The sequence below is a fragment of the Podarcis erhardii genome (genome assembly GCF_964252035.2).
Source record: "Podarcis erhardii genome assembly, chromosome: 8".
In the NCBI taxonomy this organism is placed as follows: Eukaryota; Metazoa; Chordata; class Lepidosauria; order Squamata; family Lacertidae; genus Podarcis; species Podarcis erhardii.
In genome coordinates, this window is record NC_138499.1 from 58,994,579 (window position 1) to 59,017,256 (window position 22,678).

Here is a 22,678-nt window from a genome sequence, read left to right on the forward strand (position 1 = left end):
AAAGCTCGCTTTGCATGGAGCTCTCTCACTTTTTCTTCTTTTTGTATTGCCAGAGTTTCAAACTTGCAACCCTTTCTAGAACTACAGCAGCTGTAGAGGAGCATTACAAAGGAAGCCTATGGAGCTGTTGCTACTTTTGGAAACAATCCAAAAATCACCTGAAATGAATAGAATGAAACACATAGTGGTGGCTTTAAATCAAGATTTATTTATTTTAAATGAGGAATATAAATTAGTTATTTACTTCACAGAAAAGTACATTGTTAATTTGTGATGGGCAAGGGGGTGTGCGTTGTTTTTGTTTTTAAAAGCCCCCTCACAGAATTAGGGGTAAATAAATATTACATAATTGTAATGTTGCTCATGCACACAGTGAATTATTCATGAGTTGCTCTGAAGCACCACCTCTGTTTTTAGTTAGTTTTCAGAGTGGCATCAGAGAAGGAAATAGCTGTTGTGCCTGTTTTTCAGTACAGTGGTACTTCGGGTTAAGAACGTAATTTGTTCTGGAGGTCCGTTCTTAACCTGAAACTATTCTTAACCTGACATACTACTTTAGCTAATGGGGCCTGCCGCTGCCGCTGTGCCGCCACCAGGCGATTTCTGTTCTCATCCTGAAGCAAAGTTCTTAACCCGAGGTACTATTTCTGGGTTAGCGGAGTCTGTAACCTGAAGCGTCTGTAACCTGAGGTACCACTGTATTCCTCATTTGAAAAGCTTGCAGGTTTTATGAACCACTGGTGGTAGACTGAAATAGACTTATCTATTGCTCAGGCACAAACTGACCATGGGTTTCTGCAAATTATGGCAAAGCTTGGTTCTTACGCTTTGATTATCAACTGGTCTGTGAATGCAGAAGATAAGTTATTAATGCCATATAACTCTTATCCCACATACTGGTGTTTAGAATTACATTAGTATCTGAAAGAGGAAAAGACAAAACAACAACAACAATTACCTGTAAGTTTTCCATTCTACATATCTGTTAGTGTTGGCAAACCTTAGCAGTTTTGAAGATTAGGATGTGAAATGGCATTTCCAAGTTAGAAGTTAGAAGAGTAATGCATTGCAGGGGGTTGGACTAGATGACCCTTGGGGTCCCTTCCAACTCTACAGTTCTATGATATCTCAGGCAAGCATCCTGCAGAACTATACTTTGTGAACACATTTGCTCTACTACAGTTGCATTATGTACACGGGCATCTGCAATATTAGCTAATGCGCAGAATATTGTTGTTATTAGGGGTGGCAACATCAAATTTCTCTTGAGTGGATCACTAGTCTAGAAAGTCTAAACATACACAAGCACACAAACAGATGAATTAAATCTGCCCAACATATATTAATTTGTCAATTTGGCCCGATTGATAGCAAATGGTAAAAAAACAAAACAAAAAACCACCCACTATCAAATTACACAAATAATGACTGGTGTGATATAGAAGCCTCTGAAAACAGGCACAAAGTCAATGTTGCATATTGAGGTGTGTGAGAGGGATTCTTAGCAGCATGGCTACAGTTAAAAGCTTGACTTGCTCCCTTCTTGCATGGCAACTGCCTATTTGAAAAGAAAGAAAGAACACCACCCTTTTGCTTTTCCTGTCTCTCTTTTCCCCTTCCAATATTCATTTTGACAGTGAGGCTTAATTTTTAAAGGCACCCTTTCTCAAAGGCTGACAGCTAATTGAAATACAATGGAAGTGTTGAGACAGCAATACAAAAGATTTCTAAATGAAAATTCCAGAAAAACAAAAGTACGTACACAACGCAAGTCCACGTTTGTCCAGCTGCTTATCCAGTTGCTTCATGCATAAGTGAGCAAGCTCCATTTGCAATTTTAATATCAGCTTTATTATATTTGGTGTGGCTCAGGGGCAGCTAACTAGTAGCACTGCCATACATCCAGAATTTCCCAGACATATCTGGGATTCATCTGTCGAAAATAGCATCTGGGCAGAATTCTCAGAAACCAGTTAAAATGTCCCCCAAAAAACCCAGGCATATGGCAGCCCATATTGGAAGTGTTGGAATTTCATTTTTGGGGGAGATTTTGCAAAACAACAACAACCCACCCCTGGTCTGCATGATGATGCAAAACATTATAATGGATAGGTGCACATCTCTCAATTTCCATACGATTAGAACCTTGTGTTTCCTGCTGGCAATTGGGCAACTGTTTGTTGGAATGTCTAAAATACCCTACGGTTATTACTTTTACACTGTTGACACCAGAGAGTAACCCGTTAGGTTCCAAAGGTATTTAAGAACTAGTGGCAAGCGCCCAATCACAGAGATTTGCCTCTGGGCAGGTTAAGTTGGGAAATGGCTGGAGTCTCACTGGTACTGAGCTTCGTAGTACACTCAGAACCTATATCCCTCCAGATGCTGCTAGACTACAATTCCCATCATCCATGTATGTAGGCAATTATGGTTGGAGCTGATGGGAGTTGCAGTCCAACAACATCTGGAGTGCCACAGGTTTCCTGCCCCTGCTATATAAAAAAACAGATAAGGGCCAGTGCAATAGACCCAGGTTTGGATCTTCTGGGTTCCAGTAACACTGTACTAGCCTTCAGTGGTGAATAGCTGTCAGCTCAAAGGCTGTGCCAGAAGCCTGCATTCAAGAAAATCTTGGAGCAAGTTTGGCAGAAGTAATAGTTCACACAGAGGCCCCATTTTCTCACACACCAGCCTGCTATGACAGCTCCCCTGCATTAACATTTTAATAAAAGAAATAAATAGAAATAATAGAGCTAATCTTAAGTCAATAAAACCCACCCAAACCTTTTATGCTCATTGAGCAGAAAGCATGTGGCTGTTGAAGGCCATTAAAGAGAAAGGAAACTTGCCACAAGAACCGAAGCATTCAATTAACCCCATGAGGTCCCAAACTGACTAGAATCACTATTGTGCTTTGGGGTAAAGGGTTTCTGAAATATTAAAAGGGATGTCTCGAAAAAGAATTTCCTCCACGTCTAATGAATGGGCTGGAGCAAACCCTTTTCATAATTCTCCACTCCCAGTTTTCAAGAGTGGGAGAATGGCAGCAATGGGGGAAGCTGGAGGAGAATAAATAGGAAGGGATTGGGAGCGGGCCACGGAATCAGGTAGTTTTGCTTAAGGGGTCATTTGGGGCATCTACAAAGTTTGCTTTATGTCAAATATGGGAAGTTCACACACACACACACACACACACACACACACACACACACCCCATTGCACATTTCCCTTTCCCCACAGTAATTACCATGTGGGCTTGAGCATCCAGATTCCAATATATCTGTTCATGTGCTCCAGTTCAGTGCAAGGGCTCTGATAACTCTTCAGCACCTGAATAGCTCAGCTGGTTAGAAAGTGGGGCTGAGAATGCCAAGGTTGCAGGTTCAATCCCCATAAGGGACAGCTGCATATTCCTGCATTGCAGAGGGTTGGCCTAGATGATCCTCAGGGTTCCTTCCAACTCTATGATTCTATTCTGCCACAACCATTGCATCATGCTACGAACCACTGATCCTGGAACATTTTCATACAGATTAGAACAGTTGTTGGGAACCTTTGACTGCCCAGATGCTGCTGAACCGCAGCTCCCATCATCCCTGGCCATCGGCCATGCTTGCTAGGGCTGATGTGGTGCAGTAACATCTGGAAAGCTAAAAGTCACCCAATCCTATGTTAGAAGAACCAAAGGCGGCCTCAGATTCAATATACCCATCTTGTGTATGGCTTTTTCTCCACACCACCCACCTAACCCCACTTTAGCAAGCTACTTGTAAAGAAGGACATCATTATTACATGAATAGAATGAAGATTATCACTATCATTATTACTATAAAATGTATTGTTAAAATTCTTATAACTCAATCTGAAAAGAAATATTTGAAATAGAAAAGGTATTCTGAGTTTTAAATTTAACAAGCATTATGGTAAAGCCTGCAAAATTCATTTAAGTGCATTGAAAACTGGATAGGCTATTATGAAAGAAAATAAAAGGCACTAACTAAATTGTCTACATTTGGTTGTCTCAGTTATTGACTTATTTTGTCTTCATGATTGTATAGTAACACAATGCAAACAAGCTAAGCTTCTCGCACAGTACTGAACAATAAGTATTGACAAAAATGACTGCCGTTGCTACACCACATTCTATTTGCTATTTTGTAAGAATGTTCGCAATCAAATTCTCTTTTTGCAAAAGAAAATGACTGTCTCACAGATGGATAAGTAAAGCTTTATCCAACCTCCCAACCCTCAAATTATCAAAAGCTGTTACAAGTTTCAACAAGCTTTTCTTCAAGCTGTAAGATGTTGCTAGAAGTAGAGTGAAGCATTTATAGGAGTACTGAATTGTTCAGCATTCAGATCTGCCGTCTGTTGAACAAAAGTTTTGATAAGAAGTACTGCAGGAGGCCTGGAATCCTAGGACTTGAACCCCAAATTTAGGAGAGCAGAGGGTAGATTCCTCCCCCACCTCTGAGGAACATTGTTTGCTTGTAAATATGTGTAGTATGCGTGCTTCACGTGTACGAGGCCATGGGTTCAATCCCCGGCATCTCCAGGTGTTTTGGGACGCGAGTGGCGCTGTGGGTTAAACCACAGAGCCTAGGACTTGCCGATCAGAAGGTTGGCGGTTTGAATCCCCGCGATGGGGTGAGCTCCCGTTGCTCGGTCCCTGCTCCTGCCAACCTAGCAGTTCAAAAGCACGTCAAAGTGCAAGTAGATAAATAGGTACCGCTCTGGCGGGAAGGTAAACGGCGTTTCTGTGCACTGCTCTGGTTCGCCAGAAGCGGCTTAGTCACGCTGGCCACATGACCCGGAAGCTGTCTGCAGACAAATGCCAGCTTCCTCGGCCAGTAAAGCGAGATGAGCGCCGCAACTTCAGAGTCAGTCACGACTGGACCTAATGGTCAGGGGTCCTTTTACCTGTGCCTTGATTTCCCAATGGGAATACAACCCTGGGTGAGCAGCTGGAAACCCCTGAAATCTTGTTGCTGCTTGGCAGAGATTAGGAGTGGTGCACAACCTCTGTAACAATATGTTACTGGTGCAACATGGGAGCTGCTAGCCCATGTCACTCACCTGAAATTAGCATTATCACCTCCCAGATATATGCCCGAAAGCAAGTTAGAAGCAGCAGTTACGAGAAAGAGTCAGAAACCAGGAAGTCCCTGGTTCCAATCTTGTTTTGGGTTTGACCTTAATAGCTGGCCTTAGGGCAACAGTTATCTCTGAGCCTCAGACATGCCACCTGAAAAAAGGGAAAGCGCATCCTGTCTACCTTAATTGGGGTAAGGTTTACTGTCAACGTGTGTGAAGTCCTTTGAGCATGCAGGAAAAAGTAATTATTTTTTGCTGAAAGGCAACTATGGTCTAAATGATTCCACCACCATACAGAGCTCTTAAATGTGGATTATTTCCATGGCCTAGGTCAGCATATCACAAGGTGTGAATACAAGGTCAGGTCAATAGCTGTGAATACCAATACTAACTAATTTTCTTCAACAGACATATTTGATAAGGGGAATAAATATAGTCCAGGATAAGTATCATAAATGGCCCCCTAAAGTTCAAACAATTCAGACATACAACTGAATGCAAAATTATGTGGAATTTTAGTTTTAACTTTATAAATGTGGAATGTTCAATGATAATTTACAATTGCATGTCTGACGGATGATTTAAGACTACAAAGAAAACACGCTTATCTGCCTCACAGCATACAATTTAAATTGAACCTGACACACATGGTTCTGCCAAACAAGCCTTTTCAAAGCACTGAGAAGATATTTGATAGGAAAACAGGCAGCAGCCCAGTAAGGGGGTCTTTGAACGTTGAAATAAACATTCAAAGTGGGGAAATTGATCAAAGACATGCTGATAGCTGAACAAAGTTGACACATCACTTTCCAGTCAGACCCTGCTATGCAAGAACAGCTAAAATAAAAATTTGATTCTGTTTTGTTTAAAAAATGATCAAATCCTAACCTTATTTTATTTGTAATATTTATGCTGAACACCTGTGGTCTGAAGAACAGAAAGATATGAAAGCCTGCGACATTTCCACAAACATATTTCCTGCATATCTGGCAACAGTGAAAAGCAATTCACCAAGGCACCTACCTTGAAGAAATATGTAGAGTGGAACTCATGGCTAGATGCTGATGATGAAAATGTGTTAGGCATCTCTGGGTAACTGTTGGTGGAAGGTCCTTTGAGTACAAGTTTACCCCAACCTACAGATAATGCCATGGACTTTTAGCTAGGGTGCCACAAACTTGTCTACAATGCTTTTATGCTGAAAGGAAGTAAAAGACTGGTCACAAGGATGCAATACCATGTAATGTGGGATAGTGAAGATGACTGCAGTGTGTGTGTGTGAGTGAAGCTACATTGGTGCAACCCACAGTCTGCCTCTGTTCATACTCTTAGTCCATTCACCCCATTCTGTGTTGTGGCTTTGGGTAGAGAAATCTTAGTCACACTCTGTCTACAGGCAGTCTGTTTAAGCTCCACCCCCTAGTGATGCTCTTACTAGAAGACTCCTGTCTGACAACCAAGAGGAGGTACTTCCCAGAATTGAAAGAATGCCCCATTCTAGAACTACTAGATAGATCACTCTGTTACTAGCCAGGCAGGCAGGGATGAGTTGGAGAGCTGGACAGGCCCTCCCCATAGCATCTCAACACTACCTGTAGCCAAGAGTAGGTGCGACTGCAGATGGAAACAACTGCCTTTGCCAGCAAACTTCTTAGGAGAGAAAGGGAGTCTCTGCCTTTCAACTGCTGTTGCTTGATGATCTAATTTATGCTTACACAAAGAAGCCTTTTTCTGTAGTGATTGCCTGACTTTGAAATACCCTCCCTGGGGAGGTTCAATTGGCATTATCATCTTTTTGATGCCTGCTTAAGCCATTTTTGTTTGCTCATGAATTTTAAAAGGGTTACATTTGTTTTTGCTGCATTTTTTAAAGCTGTTGTCGTTTAGATGTATGCTGGGGTTTTTCTTTGAATGATTATGTTTCACTTTTATTTTATTTGGTTATTGTTGTCAATTTCCTTGGAATCTGTTTAGATGAAGGGTGGCTTGGAATGCAATTAATTAATTAAACCATTTTCCCCCCTACCATAGCTCTGGAAGGGAAAAAGCACAACAGTATAAGCAAGCGTGGTCCCTTCCATTGTTGGCTCTGGAACCACATAAAAGAATCAGCAACCATCCCTCCAACTTTTTAATTTCAAGATTAAGGTGGCACTGAAACATAGTACTCTATGGACACTGATGGGACAATCATATTGGCAAACCTGTTGGGTTTTACATTGACTGGTAATGTAACAAACATCTATGCCACTGTCCCTTTGCCGACCTATAATGCTCCAATCAACACTGCAAACTGCATTAACTTCCAAAAGGGTTTTTTCTGCCAGAGGGTTTTGGAGAAAAAAGCTTATGGGAAATGAGGGGAGAGACTTACTTCATTTCCCCATCTGCTGTGCCTTTCAGCAGTCATTTAGAGAGTTAACTTTGCTGAATTCAAGCAAATTGGATTTGTGCAGATAGCAGCCCTATCCCTTTCCTGGACACGGTCAATCTAATTAAAACAACAGTTCTTCTAAGAGAGTTTTATATCCTCCTCTGGTTCTACATGTTCACTTCCTCATTGGAAGAAAGAAAGAAAAATGACCTGAAAGATGGAAAAACCCAGGGTCACTTTGCTTTGCTCACCAGATATGGTTACGAACAACCTTCCTGAAATAATATTACCTAAATGATTATTGTAGAGAAAAAGATTAACGTTTCAAATGTTTAACCTTACCTTTCTGGTTCACTTGATCCCATTTATTTTCATAGAACCCACTTATACTAATAATAATGGCTGTGGCATAATAGATTAAATAATGGTAGAGTTGACCTCTGCCTTCTTACGTGTTGAATTACTTCATTCGCTGTATATTATAGGTTGAAAGAGAAGATTGGCAGTAGTCCTCTAAGGTAAAGGGCTTGTCTTGAGGGCAAACCATGTTACACGTAACTGTCTGAAGTCTTTATTTTTATTTTTTAAAGCAATTTTAGGATGCTACATTTTTTAGCAGAGAAGGGTATGATGCTTAAAAACTCTTCCTATCCTTTGCCAAAGCTGTCCCTCTTTATGCAATTGCAGCGTTTCCTTGCTCTGCTCTGGTTCGCCAGAAGCGGCTTAGTCATGCTGGCCACATGACCTGGAAGCTGTATGCTGGCTCCCTTGGCCAATAAAGTGAGATGAGCGCCGCAACCCCAGAGTTGGTCATGACTGGACCTAATGGTCAGGGGTCCCTTTACCTTTATTTATAAAAGGAAATTACATACTGGGACCTTGCATGGAGGAAGCAATGCAAAGGGGCAGTGCTGAGCAGGAAAGGGTTAAACATCACTCGTTTTTCCACTCAAAATGGCAGGAATATTTTTCATTTTTTTTTTTAAATGCAGAGTATTCACTACTCTCATTTGCATGTAACATGCTTTTTAACTAAGGCCAGGGCAGCCCTGCACACAGAGCCCTCCCCTCTTAAACCAAGGCACGCCTGATATGACCAACTTTCCTTAATTTAGCCTTCGTTAGTTTCGATATTTGGTTAACAGTAACAGAACATTTTTTGTTACTGTTGGTTAAGCGAACCAATTAATGAACAGATGCACATCAGTGTTTGATCCCGTTGTGATAGAGAAAGGTAGATGGGGGGGGGGGAAATCTGTTGATTCACTGGCAGAAACATACAGAAAGCATCACAATAGAATTGTGTAAAGATGATGGGTTGTTTTGCAGCAATATGCCTCATATTCTGCAATGTTACGTTCAGAAGAAATGATTGACTTTAAAAATAAAATAATGAAGATTTTTTTGTCCACATGAAGTTACTTGCTACATTATGTACAAAAATGATTTGAAATAATTTAAATGCGAAGTTTGCCTATATTTAGGGTTTGAAAAAATGTACTGGAGTATGGAACTATAGATTTATAATTTACAAAGACTTCGAGAAAGTATTTCTTTAAAATTAGAAAGTCAAATTGCAGTTGTAAAATCATTTTTATTGGTACAAATATACATTATGAATAAACTCCCTTCAGCGTGTATCATAAGCAGATGCCTGTGAAATATGCAAAGGAAAAAAAATGAAAAATTGCTTTTACAGACAAGAATCTACTTTTCTTTCAAAAGTACATGTTAGAAGCTAGAGCGAATGCAGACTGACCCCCCTCAAGGTGCCCTCTAGAAAATACCAATAGTAATAAAATGTCCATTGCCCTCATTCCAATCAACAACAAACATTTACTTATGGATATGGAAGCATATCAAGTTATTAGTAATTCTGGGTTGTTGTTGTTTTGTGCTTTAGAACAGTACACAAAATGTAGGATATTGTGTTCTTATATACAGTACAACAAACAAGAAAAAAGGTCTCCCAAAGGAGAATGTAAAAATCATATCCAAGCATCTAATATATATTATTTATACAAATTATTTTATTAGTGTGCTCTGTTGATATAATTACAATGTGCAATTGCATTCAGCAAGAATATATTTATAAAGTAAGTTGCGTGCAAGTTTGACACATTTACATTCAGCAGTACAACACCTCTCATGCTGTACAGTGTGGGTTAGTGTAAGAAATTGTCCAGTTCCTTTGCTTGGGGTTTCCTCCCGCAAAGCCCCGCAAAGCAAGGCATTATTATTATAGCTGCTTCAGAGAAATTCAAGTAGAAGACATGAAAAAGTTGCTGGCTTTTGCAAAGGCATGAAAGGGAATGTCTGGAATCGTACAGATCAGGAAAAAACAAAGGATCAGAGTCATGAAGTTCAGTTACCAGTGCAATCACCCCCCCCCCCATTTCCAAATGCTCCTCTATAAAAAGAGAGTAACTGATCAAAAAGAGGGATAAGCGGTACCCTTATTGTTACAAAAGAGCACTGCTAAATACACGACCAACCAACTAAACAAAAATAAAATCTTTATCAGCTTCTTCACCAGAGTCACTGGACTTGCTTCCCTGCTGACCATCTTTACTTAAAGACCTCTGTTTCTGCTCCTTGTGTCCTGGGCTTCTCTTTGGACCTGTATCAGAAGACAGAATGTTGAGTTGAGAAGTTGGGGAGTGGACAGCTTCATTTGCTATGACTCCAGAGTTATTCACTATGACCCCAATATCTGCTCTGTTGCTCCAAATTGTTCATTGATTAGAGTTCTGTGTAACTCAAAAGCTCATATCCTACGTTCCAAATAGAAGCTGGTTAAAATAGTAAGTTATGGCCAACATCCAAAGGATATCACAGATAGTGGCAGGATTTCCACAGTTATCATGTATGGCAGGGCACAATCAACATTGACAGGAACTGTCACATTTTCCTGAGCGGAAAGCTCACTCAGAGGACAGGCACTTTCAAAGCGGCACAAATCAAGTTAGGCCCTGCACATGGGGCCCTATCAAACCCAAAGAAGCCATGGCAGTAGTGCTTTTCGATAGTTTGGTACTTCTTGACCCAGAAAGGGATCCACGTGTAACTTTTCCATGATTGGAGAGCAGAAATTACCTCATTAGTGTGCAAGTGGAAACACTAACTTGAAACCAACAGAAGGTGGCAGAAATACATTAATTTAAACCAAACCAAAACATATGAGAACTTGTTTACATTGTAAATGTAAAAGCAGCTTTTATAATAAATGAACACGGCAATACTTACATCTGTTTAAAAAGACAAGATATTGGTAGTTTTTATAAAATCTACAACTAGCCTTACCAAGCAGCCAAGTTGTTGTTGCTGTACAGAGAATTTATCTCCCAAGGAACGAAATGATTTGCTTTTGACTTCCATTGCAATCTTCTTATATTGCACACATTGTCAAACTCATTTCATCATAGGCAAAAAGTGGGTAAGTATAAGGCAGGAGATTAGAGCAAATTGTTGCCTCCTTTTTTTTGCCCACAGCAGAATGCATGTTATGTGGAATGCATTATAAAGAACAATGTGCTTGACTATGCACAGGTCAACAATTATACCAATAATCCTTCCCTAAGATAATAACTGAAATTGCTCTCATTCTCTTTAAAGCTCTGATGAGTCACATATGCAATGAGGCATATTCTCAACACAGAAGAAATTCCTCCATGTTTGGCAAGTGAGCACATCTGCTTGTTTCCTATTATTCAGAATTCACCAAAAGGACAATTCCACTCTATTCATTATCAATGTGAACACATACTCACTGGAAAACTAAATGTAAGACTAAGAATTCTGAGAGAAAAGAAGAGAATGGGTGAAAACCCGTTTCTTAAAAAAATCAGATTTAAAGGTTTGATTGCTGAGCTGCAACACATGGTAATTTGGTGATATAAGGCGCCTTTATTTCAGCACTGAATAGGTAAAAGATGGAACTTTTTTGCTGCAGTGCTTTTGTTCAGCACAGCATTTAAAAACCTGCAGGGTTGAGAAGTACTTCCTAACATACAAAAATGAATAATGTAGTTGGAAAAGAAATATTTTCACGTCAGATATATATATATATATTTGCTATTCATTAAGACTGCTACCCTGTGAGGAACATGTAACTGTCTCTAAAATTGATACTGCACATTAGAGATCATTTTCAGAAACTAACTTTCTCAGGAAGGAAGTCTGAGGAACTGAGCCACATAGCGGTGACAAGAGTCAAATTAAAAACTGAAACATTACTAGGCCTGGATGGCACCCACAGAAGAGTTCTTAAGGAATTCAAATGTGAATTTGCAGATCTTCTAACAAAAACACCACATGCCCTTAAGATAAGCTCTTATACCCAAGGACTGGAAGGTGGCCAGGAGAACAACAGTTTTAAGAAGGGAACTAAAGGGGAGCTGGTGGGAGGTTTAAATGCAGAATTACCATGCATACTGAAGAACAAGTCTTGCTGAAGCAGAACCAGCAAGGCTTCTACAAGAGTAGGTCCTATCTGACTAACCTATTAGTGATCTCTCAGAGTGTCAATGAGCACACAGAGGAGATCCAGTTGACACTGTGTACTTTGAAAATGCTTTCATAAAGTACCTCATCAAAGACTCCTGAGTAAGTTTATCAGTCATGGAATAAGAGGAAACATCCTCTTGTGGATCAGTAGGTGGTTAAGGAACAAGAAGCAGAGAGTGGGAATAAATGGACAATTTCCCCAAGGTACAGTTCCTAGAACACTAATTCCAGTTAGCTCTTTTCTAGATTCGCTACAAAGCTGTGGTTCTGGGGAGCTGTCCAAGCTGAGCTGGGCTGCCTTGATGGCTCTTAAATCAGGAACTAGATTGGATCGGGGCATCATTAAGGCAGGATTAAAAGAAGCATGATTCTGAACACCAATTGGCTGGGAATCACAAATGGGGAGGGTGCTGTTGTGCTCAGGCATTGATTAGTCACGGTGGGAATAGGATGCTGGTCTAGATGAGCCTTGTTTGGAAGCTGTGGCTGGATGGTTAGGTGGGAGCCGGTTGAAGTTAAATCCTTTGAAGACAGAGGTCCTTTGGCTGGGAAGGGACGATATGGGATTGGCGGGGCAACTCCCATCTCTTGCGGGGGCGCAATTAGTGCCAGCACCGTTCATTAAGAGTTTGGGTGTAATCTTCGACACCTCCCTTTCCATGGAGGCGCAGATTGCAGCTATAACGAAGGCGTCATTTTTTCATCTCCGCCAAGCTAAGCAGTTGGCTCCTTACCTCTCTTGTCCTGACCTAGCGACTGTGATCCATGCGACGGTCACCTCCAGACTGGATTATTGTAACTCGCTCTATGTCTCGCCCTTGAGACTGATCCAGAAACTCCAGCGGGTGCAGAATGCTGCAGCGAGACTCCTTACGGGGTCCTCGCTGTGAGATCACATTCACCCAGTGCTATACCAGCTGCACTGGCTCCCGGTGGAGTACAGGATCAGGTTTAAGGTGCTGGTTTTAACCTTTAAAACCCTACACGGCCTAGGACCCTCGTACCTACGGGATCGCCTCCCCTGATATGTCCCACAGAGGAACTTACGGTCTTCAAACAAAAACATCTTGGAGGTCCCAGGCCACAGAGAGATTAGGCTGGCCTCAACCAGAGCCAGGGCTTTTTCGGCTGTGGCTCCGATCTGGTGCAACGCTCTGCCACAAGAGACTAGGGCCCTGCGGGACTTTACATCTTTCCGCAGGGCCTGCAAGACAGAGCTGTTCCACCAAGTTTTGGCCAGGGCACAGCCTGACTCCCTCCTTTGGCAATCTTCACAGAACTCTAGCCCAAGGCTTCGGCTGGGGAGGGCGGGATATAAATGGAAATTTTATTATTATTATTATTATTATTATTATTATTATTATTATTATTATTATTATTATTATCCAGCAGAGGTAATCTTTGGCACTGATCTATACAGAAGGGCCTGTGATAACTGTTTTTATTGCAATACTATGTTTTCAGTCTGTATACCTTTGTATGTGAAAGCGCAGTTTACAAATAAATATTTATTTATTATTATTAAATATAAATATTTAAATAAATACAAATGAATAAAATGAATGAAAACACAGGTACTTCAGGTGTGAGAGCTTTATTAGGATGTGTAGATAAGTCTCCAGTAGGTCTAATGATACTAGGAAATCCTGCTCCTTGATGCATGGCGCAATGGATTTCACTATTTCAACTTTGCCAGCAATTTTTTGCCAGGAGTTGCTTCAGGTAAAAAAATGCCCACACAGCCCTCTTTTCTGGCCCCAGGGAGGATAGGGAAAGGAGAGACACTGGAATGCCTCTGGCCCTAAGACATTCCTACGTCTAGCATGTGGCAAACCTTTAGAATGTTTACACATAAATATATCCTACTATGCTCAGTGGGGCTTACTTCTAGGCAATAGGATTCCAGCCTCAGATTTTGAGAATCAAACCACTTAATAAGGTTTTACAAATATATATATAGTATATGGAATTAAATATTAAAGCACTTAGTATGCTTTATACAGAGGAGAGTTACCAGAATTGCTGTGCTGTTCCTTAAGCATAAACCTGAGAAAGGAAAGCACTGAACAAAAATGCCTATTAAGTTGACTAAAGGTTTCAGAAGGGATGTATTGTAACTGACACTAATGAACTTCAAGCTCAACTTGTAAATACTGCATTTAATTTTCTAAGTACAGCTCTTCAAAGAGACAGGTGCGTAATCACTAGGCATAATCAAACCGCTGAGCAGTTACACTGAGGACTGTTTACATTTGGAGTTTAGCATGGAGAATTGAGAGTGCTGTTGATTCTTGAGAATGTGACCAAATGTTAAGCCAATGGGCTGGTTGGCATGTCATACTAAGCCAAACCATGGCTTAGGGCAGGTATCAGGGCTCCTGGTGAGGAGATTGTGGCCTCTTTGTTCTTCCCTTGTTGTTTTGCTGAGCTAAGCAGCAGCTTGACTTAGTGCAGCGATGGAGAATTGGATCTAGCTGGCCAGCTAAACCAATAAGCAGAAGTTTGGACTAGATGCTAAGCCAAGCCATGGCTTAGCTCAGTGTTGTGCAGCAGCAAAAGAACTGGGGACAGCAAAATGACAGCTATCTCCTCCCCAGGAGTCTACACACTCATGTGTTCATGCTTACAGTGGTACCTCGGGTTAAGAACTGAATTCATTCTGAGGCTTCCGGGTTAGCGCGAACGGCTAATGGCGGATTCCCTCCGAGCTCCGGAGGGAATCGGCTCCGCTGAAGACGGGTCTTGCCGTGCCGGCGACACGGGGACCCTCAGAAACCGCAGGCGCGGAAGCCTGCGGACTTGGTGACTCGGTGGGCACCTTAAGCGCCCTCCCCGACCCACGAAGAGCCTTTTTAAAGGCTACGGAGAGGGTACGGAGAGTGGTGTGGTGCTGAGAGTAGACCGCTACTTCAGTGGAGCGAAGCCGCAAGCCATGGCCGGAGAGCGCTGACTTTCTTCCCAAAATTTGGACTGGATAACAAAAGGACCCGTGAGTAGTGGAATTTGGACTTTAAAAATTTTATCCTGTGAATTCGGCACGATCGGGGGATGTGTTAAAGGGAAGTCCACACCCCCTCTACTTATAGACGATTTAAAGCAAGGAACGGAGAATTAAGGCGGAATGAATACTGTTTTGATGATTTAAAAGTTTTTCACAAATTTGATAGAAGAAGATTTTGTGCTGGAGAGAAAGGGAACTTTGGAACTTTGTGTGTAATCCCCCCCAAAACCCGGGAGTGTCCTGTTTGTGTGCCGGAGGAAAAAGTGAAAGGAGTTTGACAGCTGTCAAAGAAGCTGTCAAACGGACGGACAAAGTAAAGAATTTTGTTATTTAACAATTCTTCGAATTAAAGGTGATACATTTGAACTGAGGCGATTGGAAACAAAGTATTGATAATAACAAAGTAACAGATTATTGGAAAAGGACTACTAAATAACTGAAAGCCCCCTAGGGGGAATTAGTGACATTACAATGGCTGCAGAGGGAAAATTACTGGCGGAGATAGAAAAGATGTTCTTTCTCGTGGGAATCCTGCAGGAGCAGAGTATGGCTTTGAGTAAAGTTTTTATGACCTTGAATTCTGAAACAAACAACTCTGCTGAATGCACAAAGGAGACGTATGACAAAAACTCTGCAGCTGAGCAGGAAGAGATGCCTTTGGAATTGACAGAAAAGAAAGAAGGAGTTCAGACACTACAAGTGGAAAATATCAACCAGGAATCTGCATTGTTAGAGTATGAGCAAGAAGACCTTTGGATTACAAACCTGCGAAAGATGAGAAAGAAGAAGAGAGAAGTCCCTGGAGTACTTGGAATATTAAAACTAAAAAGAATAAAGCAACATGATTGGGACTTTCCTCTTGAGTATGGAAAACTAGATGGTCCTTCGCAGCAAACACTCTTTAACATTCTGGATGAAAGAAAATATGATGTGACTCTGACTGAACTCCTTCGGGGTCTTAGGACCAACAAAGAGGATTACCAATATAGTTGGCAGAGAGGGACTGACAGAGAATCAGACGCCTCGGACGTGAGGAATCCGGATTAAGAACTATTTTTTGTTTGTTTTTTGGACATTTGTCTGGGAAGGGACAGAAACCGGGGCAGGGGGGGGAGATAGAATAGAACTATAAAATGTTATGATTTGTTTTACTTGGTCAATGTGACCTATAATTAATATAATAAAGGGAAAATTTGTGGAAGGGAAGTTAGATCGACCTTAAAAAAAAGAAATTAATGATTATAAGAGAATTGGATAAGTTGAATATAGATAAAAAGAATTTAATTTTTAAAAACAATATGAATTATGTTTAAGAGGTTAGGTAAGAACTTGCTGAATTAATTTTGGAACTGGGATGTAAGAGGAGGGGGTGGGGGGAAGTCAATGAAAGTGGGTAAAGAAAATTAGGGTATGTAATTGTATTTGTGTGTTTGTGTGTTTTTGTCTTTGTGTGTGTGTTTGTTGTTATAAAATGTAAAAACCCAATAAAAATTATAAAAAAAAAAAAGAAGAACTGAATTCATTCTGGAGGTCTGTTCTTAACCTGAAACTGTTCTTAACCTGAGATACCACTTTAGCTAATGGGGCCTCCCGCTGCCACAGCACGATTTCTGTTCTCATCCTGAGGTAAAGTTCTTAACCTGAGGTACTATTTCTGGGTTAGCAGAGCCTGTAACCTGAAGCGTCTGTAACCTGAAGCGTCTGTAACCCAAGGTACCACTGTATTGTGACATGCAAACCAGCCCAATGTTTCTTACTGAACCAGCCTTCCCTGCAGAAGCAAGAAACTCTCATAAGGACATTCCTTTTCTAGAGATACACTACTGGGTCAGAAATGAATTGGATTAATATTACACTGGAGATTTCTACAGCAGGCAACATCTGATGCCAAACTGCATAGGACAAAGACCTATGTACTACTACCTGAACCCATATAAAGGATGTGACTGTTGTATCCATTGCAGAGTTGCAAACATTTCCTGCCCCTTTAATCTGCAGCCGCCGCAAGGCACATGTATCACTCACTGCAGTAAATGGCCGAGGCAAATTATTTCAGATTTTGAAGGCTGATTAGATCAATCAGCAGCATTCTTAGCCTCATTTGTTTATATTATACAATTTAGCAGCCCTAATAATGAAAATGTCATGCTTTACATATCCTGATATTTAGCATGCTTAGTTACACAACAATACACAAAAGAGTGAGAGAAAATAAGTTGGCATTATTTCATCATTTTTGCCAAGCAAATCGTGTCAATGATTTACTGGTAAAGGAACCAATTAACTGAGTGTCCACGTACATTTGTTTTGAACAGTTTTCAATGCTGCTTTTTAAAAATCTGAGGGTGTTACGGTGAAGTGTGGGGAATAAATAAAATGAATAATAATAAAGTTACAGGGGCGAGCGTGAAATGGGAGCCAGACATAACACAGAAGTATAGGTTGCGCAAACAGAACTGTAACTTTAAAAAAGGGAGCAGGAGGATATAGCTTTTAACCAGTCCTAACATATACCAAGAGGTAACAATAGCAATACACCTAAAATGTTCTAATCGTACACTTCATGCTTGCAACGGAGCTGGGATGGACTGCAGGTATCTATAGGGGCTGAACATGTGGTCAAAATTCATGGGAGGGGTGTTTTCAGTTACGCCACCCCTTGCTCTTGGAAGCCTAATAAGAAGCTTATAAGCTGCTGCTGCTGCTGCTGCTGCTGCTGCTGGAGACGGCCTGTGAGCAGCATCGTAGGAGGTGTGTTTCTAGGACTAAGGCGAAACCTTGGAGCTCCCTTGTGATTTTTGCTATTGGATGCTGCATGTTGTTTCAGTAATCTTGTTACATTTATAGTATTGAAATGTAGGTTTTTTATGTTGTTATATTTGCTGTTGTTTTGCTACGTTATTTTGGAGTTGTTTTGCAGTGTTTGTTTGAAATGCACTCCTGTTTTCTTTGTTGTAAGCTGATTTGAGCATGGTTGTGTGTGTGTGTGTGTGTGTGTGTGTGTGTGTGTGTGTGTGTGAAAGCAGGATACAAATAAAATGAATGAATGGATGAAAAATCCAGTTTTGCCTCTTTGTAATGTGTGAAATGCCTGTGAGCATCAGCAGATGGAGCACTGTAGAGCTTTTTTAATGAAAGAACATATGAAGAGTCTGCTAGAACAGGCGAATGGACCATCAAGTCCACCTCCCTCTTCTCACAATGGGCAACCAGAAGCAGGACCTAAGTGCAATCTGTATTGAGATTCGACTTCTGCCAGCCAATGACAGGAGTTCTCTGGGTCAAAGCAGATGGAACACAGAAGGATTCTTTGTATCTAATGCGCAGGTTTTTAGAAATGCAAATACTGCACCAGCTTAGGGAGTGGGAGTGATATTTATCGGGATAAGAACAGATGAGGAAGGGCAATTTAACCTTGCCCTTGCATGCTGAGGTCCTGAGGAAAATCCCTCCCCACAAATTGGTATTTGCACTGGGAGGAAATCTGCATTTGATGCCCAGGGAAATATCAGCTTCAGAGGCAGCATTTTCTGCAGGGCTGCAGCAGGATTAAATTCTGTCTTCATGCCTCCTGCTGTCACAGTAACTACCAGCCCCACCGGAGAATGCTAGCTGAATTGTTTTGAAAACCCTGCATGTTAAATGTAAAGATGCATTTAACATTAGCCTCCTGCCTAGCTTGGCCCTATGGCCGAGAAGGAAATGATGGAGGCTGCAGATAACACAAAAGATAATGGGAGATATAATTAGCACCATGGGCTAGAATGGAAACAACCCCTGCAGAAGGGCGAGGCGTGTGCGTGCATGCAATTAAAACACATAATATAGGTAAATTAACACATTATTATGACCAGACATTAAGGTCGTATTCAGAATCAGGAACTTTGCAAATTGACTTCCGATAGCTGAGGACATGAACAATTATACCATGGGTAGGCAAACCAAGGCCCGGGGGCTGGATCCGGCCCAATCGCCTTCTAAATCCAGCCTGTGGATGGTCCAGGAATCAGTGTGTTTTTACATGAGTAGAATGTGCCCTTTTATTTGAAATGCATCTCTGGGTTATTTGTGGGGCCTGCCTGGTGTTTTTACATGAGTAGAATGTGTGTTTTTATTTACAATGCATCTCTGGGTTATTTGTGGGGCATAGGAATTCGTTCACCCCCCCCCCAAAATATAGTCCAGTCCCCCACAAGGTCTGAGGGACAGTGGACCGGCCCCCTGCTGAAAAAGTTTGCTGACCCCTGATTATTATACAAGGGGGGGGGGGCTGGAGAAATATACTAGCATTCTCACCTTCGTGTGAAAGAGATCTGACAGCTGGTTGGGGGCTGCTCTGTCCATCTTTTTCTTTATCAGAAGGAACCCTCTTCAGAATGGGGGGAAGAAGAGCAGTTTTAGGGGAACCTGGACCAGATGGAGACTCTGGGATATCCTCTGTGGAAACACAGCGTGCACACAGAAAAATTCAGTCACCAGCTGCACAGCATCTAGGAAATTCGTTCACATAAACCCTCACACAACCAACCACCCAAATGTACTGATTTAGTTTTTGAAAGCATGATAGAGGAGGAACAGCCTCAAAGCTAAGTGTCTCCTCTATAAAGTGGGTAAGCTGGAAGAAATGAAAATGCTGAAGGGCTATGTGGCAATAAAGCACAATAGAGGGGCCTAAGAAGTTGTTTAAATATGTTCCAACGAAGCCTCAAAAAAGTTTTTTAAAACCTGTATTTCAATATTCAGAAATGAGGGGAAACAATTTGCCTAATCAGACACAAGAAGAATGTAGTAATCTTTGAGACCTTTAAGGCAGTACTATAATGCAAAGGCTACAAATTAGTACCTCAGTGTTTAGGGGGATATCTCATTCTCTCTTATAATTTACCATTGCAATCCCATTTCTAGCATTTAAAAGATTAGTCAGGATTAGCAGAGAACAATTGAAAAACGCCGTTGAACAAAATAATAACCATTATCTTATTTTCTGAATTTCCTCTTCAGTATTTAACTATTGATTTTTCCACACATAAGCCATTGTGCTAATGCTAGCGTAGTGTACAGAGGCTTCTCACCAGTCCGAGAGGCAGATCGTGGCTTCTGAGGAACTGTTGGCCGTCCTGCTAGGCTGGGCTTTACTGCTTGGAGTGGAGGCTTTGGGCTGGTAGGTGTGCTGGAAGAACTTCGTGTCCTCGCCCCAACTTCTATCTTTGGTTCAGCCTTTGTGATTTTCTCTGATGAGGTTACAATAGAGTCACCTTTACTCAGGGCAAACCGGTTCTCTGGAGAAGACTGGTGGAGCTTAGTAACTGAAACAAAAGGACCCAGCAAACATTGAGACCAGGGGTGCAGCATATTAAAAAGTTTCCAGCCTCCGTAGGTGCAGAGAAAAACACAGAGGGATGTGTGTGGACTGACAGTTACTCAGGAAAAAGAAAAGCTGCTACTTTCCCCAAGTGTCCTCTTTTTTGACCAATGTGAATATAGTCATTGACAAGCAATATCAGTGAGACATCCAATAGATTTTCCATCTCTGTGGGAGCTTTAGAAGGAGAATGTGCCCAGATTCCTGAAATGGTTTGGGCCGATATATCACTACTCTGGCTTTAGAAACTGGCTTGATTCCCCTGGTCATTAGCACTTTAAGCAGGACTTAGGGTACATGATTGGCTCCTCAATGGGGCTGAGGTTGATGACTGTAACACATGAGGGAATGAGTGGGATAATCTGATATAGTCAGTTTCCACAGAGGAACACCTGAGCATTAGACACATGCCTGATGATATGGAGTGTGTGTGAGTGCAGAATACTCACTCCTTTACTGTCAGAAAATATCACCACCACCCTCTTATTCTCTGAGGTCTGGCAACAGCTGTGTGCTCCAACAGAAAGCTTTATGAGGCAGAGAGAAACTGGGCTGAGGCTTAGAAAGCCCCAAAATATCTCAGTGGACCTTGGGCAGATCTACTCTCGTCATTTATAACGTTAAAAAGGTGTTATGAAAATGTGACCAACAAAGCAGCGAGCCACCAGCAATGGAAAACATTAAGCTTTCTAGAGTGTTATATTTAATAGCTTTGAGAAGATCAATGTAGATCCAGCCCTTATGTCAGTGCAAGTCTGTGACAATGGCTGAGGAGCTGCCCTGAAGACTGGTGTCCAGACAGGCCAACATAGAAAGAGCCAAAATCCCTTAGTAAAGTCAAGGGATCTTGATTCACCCACCATTCAACTTAAGATGGCTAATCACACAAACATCTTGAAGGTTGTTTTGGGGTGGATGCATTTCACAGTTCTATAAAATACAATGGCCTGTGAATTACCATCCTGGAATTCCTCAATCACGTACTGAATTCTATGGAACATAAAGATGCTTAAGTCTGCCTGGGTGATGCTTTCTTTTTTTATTCTCAAATATATATACCGTAGATTCCGGCGTATTAGGCGACTGGGCATATAAGATGACCCCCCAGCTGCTGCGGCGGCAGCTTCGGCAGCCTCCAAAGCAGCAGCGAGCGGCAGTCTCCACACCGGGAGGAAGCTGCCTGGTGCCCACTGCTGCCTCGGAGGTAGTACCCGGCGTATAAGATGACCCCCAACTTTTTAACCTCTTTTCCGGGGTTAAAAAGTCATCTTATACGTCGGAATCTATGGTAGCTTATATATGCTAGGCTTATATACATACACATGTACGTATATAACATGTAGGTTTTTTTGTGTCAAATGGAGAAAGCAGTTTTTCTACTTACTGAACATAATGCTATCCTACTGAAGCTACTTGGCCAGTCATCTAATGCAGAACATTATATCCCAAACTCATAACTTGGCCCAGCTACCTGCTATTTTACTCCTAAATTCAGAGGTAGGTGATTCAGGACACAGGCCACTTTCCAAGACATTCTTCTAGCTTACATAGATGTTTTTGTACTTTGACTTGTACATGTGTGCATGCATTCTGTGGCTAAAAGTGTATTATCTATGCGAACAAGATGTTCTTCCAATTTTTAATTCACATTTTTGGGAGAGTGTTTGAGAAATACTGGTATACGTTCAAACATTCTTGTAAGATTCTGTTGCCTTCAAAACCCTCTCCCCATATCCATCAGCTAAGCTCATTTCAAAGCGAGGGCTTATGTGGAAAAAACCAAAAAGGATCTTAGCACATGCACATTGTATATATAGGGAGCAAAGCAAATGTTTGTGCAGCTGGCTATGTGTCATTTAGACACCATTTTCTCCCTGGAAGCATGCAACAGAACTTCCCTGCCCCCTGAGCATTGCATAAATCTGCTCTGGAGGAATCCTTAGATCAGATTTTAAGGTCACACAGAGAGGTGACAAGCCACGTTAAGTTCCACTGCACAGCTTAAATTCCTTGCATTAGCAAAGGAGGAACTTTTGGCCCTTCAGATGTTGCCGAACTACAACTCCCAGCAACCCCAGCAAGCATAGCTATTGACCATGATGGTGGCTGCAGTTCAACAACATCTGGAGGGTCAAAGGATCTCTGCACCCACACTAGCAAAACTGTTTCTAGGTAGTCCAACTTTCCATACCAAGTCGGCCACAAGAGTACTTCAACATGGAACCCACAGGCCACACACTGCCTTGCTGTGTGTGGGGCGTTCAAAATTTGATACACCCCAGCCTTTGTGTTGCCTTTCCAAAGCTGGGTAAGTGAGGTGCTGGCTTTGGGAAGAAGGAGT

The 22,678-nt window shown here is 41.6% G+C and overlaps 1 protein-coding gene across 1 annotated transcript in view; it reads right to left on the reverse strand.

Annotated features, from left to right (window-relative positions):
* Positions 1-9,042: 9,042 nt before the first annotated feature.
* Positions 9,043-22,678, reverse strand: part of CARMIL1 (capping protein regulator and myosin 1 linker 1) — a 133,509-nt gene continuing 119,873 nt past the window's right edge. The window contains exons 35-37 of the mRNA XM_081873347.1: positions 20,048-20,281; positions 19,272-19,412; positions 9,043-10,088 (exon numbers count right to left, since the gene is read on the reverse strand). Coding sequence (XP_081729473.1) covers positions 9,967-10,088; positions 19,272-19,412; positions 20,048-20,281 — 497 coding nt within the window. The 3' untranslated portion in view covers positions 9,043-9,966. The remainder of the gene's footprint in view (positions 10,089-19,271; positions 19,413-20,047; positions 20,282-22,678) is intronic.